The sequence below is a fragment of the Hevea brasiliensis genome, chromosome 7 (assembly GCF_030052815.1).
Source record: "Hevea brasiliensis isolate MT/VB/25A 57/8 chromosome 7, ASM3005281v1, whole genome shotgun sequence".
Lineage (NCBI taxonomy): Eukaryota > Viridiplantae > Streptophyta > Magnoliopsida > Malpighiales > Euphorbiaceae > Hevea > Hevea brasiliensis.
This window is the reverse complement of record NC_079499.1, coordinates 96,638,206-96,641,351: the sequence shown is the minus strand read 5'-3', so window position 1 is coordinate 96,641,351 and position 3,146 is coordinate 96,638,206. Positions and strand designations below refer to the sequence as shown.

The 3,146-nt window shown below is 30.1% G+C and overlaps 1 protein-coding gene across 1 annotated transcript; it reads left to right on the top strand.

Moving 5' to 3' along the window:
• Positions 1 to 2,261: 2,261 nt before the first annotated feature.
• LOC110666442 (uncharacterized) lies at positions 2,262 to 2,750 on the top strand. Its single transcript, XM_021826923.2, has one exon. It carries the CDS (start codon positions 2,262 to 2,264, stop codon positions 2,748 to 2,750), a length of 489 nt encoding a protein of 162 aa, XP_021682615.2.
• The last annotated feature ends 396 nt before the right edge of the window (positions 2,751 to 3,146 follow it).

Sequence of the window (3,146 nt, the reverse complement as noted above, 5' to 3'; positions counted from 1 at the left end):
CCTGCTGTCATTACTATGACGATTATATTGTTAGTGATAATGACATTGGCGGTGCATCACAGTACTTTATGGTGTGGCTCATTAATGCACTTGTTTAGTTTTCAATCTTCAATTTCCCATTTATTCCTTCTTCAAGTGCTACCATCAGTCTTAGTGACACTAGGGTGGTATTTATGAGTGGTCTAATGACTGATCTGTAAAAAAGGGTTAAGTAATCTCTCTATCTGAACAGGCAATGATCATTATCTTTTGTACATGGGCATGATGCTTTGGATATACGACAGTGACAGTTACCATATGCCAATGTGTCATCAATTTATCGATAGATATTTTTATATGTATCAAAATTTTTGAGCACTCTTCCTCTCTACTTATCTTTTTTAGAGGGGAGCTATTGTTTCGCCTTCAAAGTTTTATCATAAAGATGTAGATATCTGTGAGTTCTAGTCAGCAGAATTTCTCAATATTAAATATGAGGAGAAATTTTTATCTATATCTAGTTTTTACACACAGTCACACACATCTATATTAATTTTGTATGTGATTTTGTTTTTTCATATCCCATCAAATCCAAATAAAAAAATATATATATTTTTTTTTTAGAAAAAAGAAAAACAAGGCACTAAACTTTGTTGTAACGTTTAAATTTTCACAACCTTGCTACATTAATTAGAAATTAATTAAACATTCAAAAATGTTATTCAACTTCTTCACTTTCCAGTGGATGGCATTTCCAATTCAATAGAAAACGCAAGACATAGATTATGGGATTCAGCTGCCTAAATTTGATTAATTTAATTAATTAGTTTGAAGTATTCACAATGGTAGTGAGGTCCCATTTCATTGAATTATTAATATAATCGATAGGTGCTACCCCTAGCTAATTAATTAATAGCTAATGACTATTAATTAATTGATGAGTAATATTCAATCAATAAAATTGTTAACATGTCATATTATCATTAATGACATATACAATTTTATTTTTAAATACAATATTTTATATTTTATAATTTCTTTTTTTGAAATATTTATACCAACAAAAAAATAAAAAAAAATGGAAACATTAGTTACTTATTTATAATTAGCTTTAAGTTTCTCATTAATAAATTAATAAGAACAATTTGATTAAAAATTAAATTAAACAATCAGATATCTTATAAAAATAATTATATGTAAAATAATAGCTTAAAATATTAAAAAAAAAGATCTAAAAGTTACAATCAGAATTCAACGATTACATGTATTAAATAATCAGAAACTGGTTAGTCTTTAGTCTTGGAAAGTTGGAAGCAACCAGCAAGCTTTGAAAACTGATTTGGGTGTAAATTATAATTGACAATTTTAGAGTACACTCAAGAGGCTGGTTCAAAATTGGAATAAACAACTATTCAACCACATCCTGAGTGGCTCGCTTCTTGATCATTTTAATAATAATAATAATAATAATAAAATTGGATTTTCTTTTGTGTCTTCTTGTTAATTATCATAATTTTAATTTAATCTCCGGCCTTAATTACTTTGACAAAGTCACCCACGCCCATGCTATACCTCACTCCCTCCATGGTCCATTTTTTTTTTTAAATATTCAGGGTATCCCCACCTTGTTTTACAGTGGATAGAAGAATAATCTCTCTATAGGTGTAATTATGTTAAAACTCTCGTTAGATGGAAGAATAATCTCTCTATGCTGAGATGCAATTGTGTTAAAGTTCTCTTCATGAATGGTGTTCCACTATTCGAATTTATGTCTAAGCGTGGGATATAAATACGTACGCATTACTACTTGACCAACACTTCGTAGGTCTCCTTCCACTTTACAAATACCCTTCATTAATTTTGGAATACCCACAAGCAATTCTCATCTTCTTTTTTTTATCTTTACCCATCACAATCAAAATACAATACCAAACCTTCCAAAGAGATACCTAATAAAATTAAACATTAGTCATATATTATAAATATTTTGAAAATTATTTAAAAAATTATCAAATTTTGAATATTGACTCCTGCATTACAAGATATGCATTTGGCTTATCGCTATAATTCTACTTCAAAGCCAACAATATTATATATATCCCATCTATTCATATCCTTTGCTATAACCATACTGATAACTTTCATTATCTAAATTTCCCTTCAAAGCATCTTCTCCATTCTTTTGAGTCATTTTCCTTGTTTCCCATTCCATTTATCTTCATTACATCTATCACATAGACGAAAGAAAGAAGATTAAATAATTTCTTGAACTTGGGGAAGGCATGGGCACCACCGAGAAGGCTAGCAAGCAAAGCAAACTAAGCAAGTTCATTAAGGCTCCCATTAGGATCTTGACCAAGGCCAGGGACTTTTACATCAAAAGCATGACAGAATACTCCGATCGGCTCGGTTATGGCACAGTCACGGGTTGCCCTACAGGCCAAATAGTGAATAACTTGCCTAAGAGTTTTAGTGTGAATTCAACAAAAACAACCAACCATGATGATGATTATAGAGAGCTTGTAAGGGCTGCTTCCACCAGAGGTTTAAGCAGTAGGGTTCAGTTGGATCTTCTTCAAAGACAGCAATCTCAATCTCGAAAATCTCCAAATACCATAACAAACTATACGCCTAGGAGTCGTAGTGTTGGTATTGGAAGAATCGATGAAGAAAAGCCTTGCGATTTTGAAGATGATATCAAGGTCAAAACTGATGTATTTCCAAGAAGCATGAGCTATGCTGTTTCTAAAAGAAGTACTGGAGTGTTCTAAATCAAGAAAATACTATAACAAGGGCAAGTAATTTCCTCTAATTCTCCATCAATCTCTTCTCCAAATTCTTCCTTCTCCTCTTGTTCTTATATTATATTATTGCAGCAGGTTGTTGTTGTGTTTAATCTTTTCGACGAATTATATTATTGTTTATATTATACATGTTTCTTTAACATATATAAAGAATATGTAGAACAATGAATTCCAGTATGATTTCTTGTTTATATAAGTTTGTGATCGCCAAGAAAACGTCAAACTTCTTTTTAGCATCAAATTTCACATTGTATAATTTTCATTTTTTGGTTTATTAATTGAAAATTTTTTATATAAAAATATTAATTAAGATGTTTAGAGATTTTCTATCATATTTTCGGTTATTTAATATTTGTAAATCCA

Excerpts from the sequence above, each read along its gene's own strand:
- LOC110666442 (XM_021826923.2), top strand. The coding sequence starts at position 2,262 with ATGGGCACCACCGAGAAGGCTAGCAAGCAAAGCAAACTAAGCAAGTTC.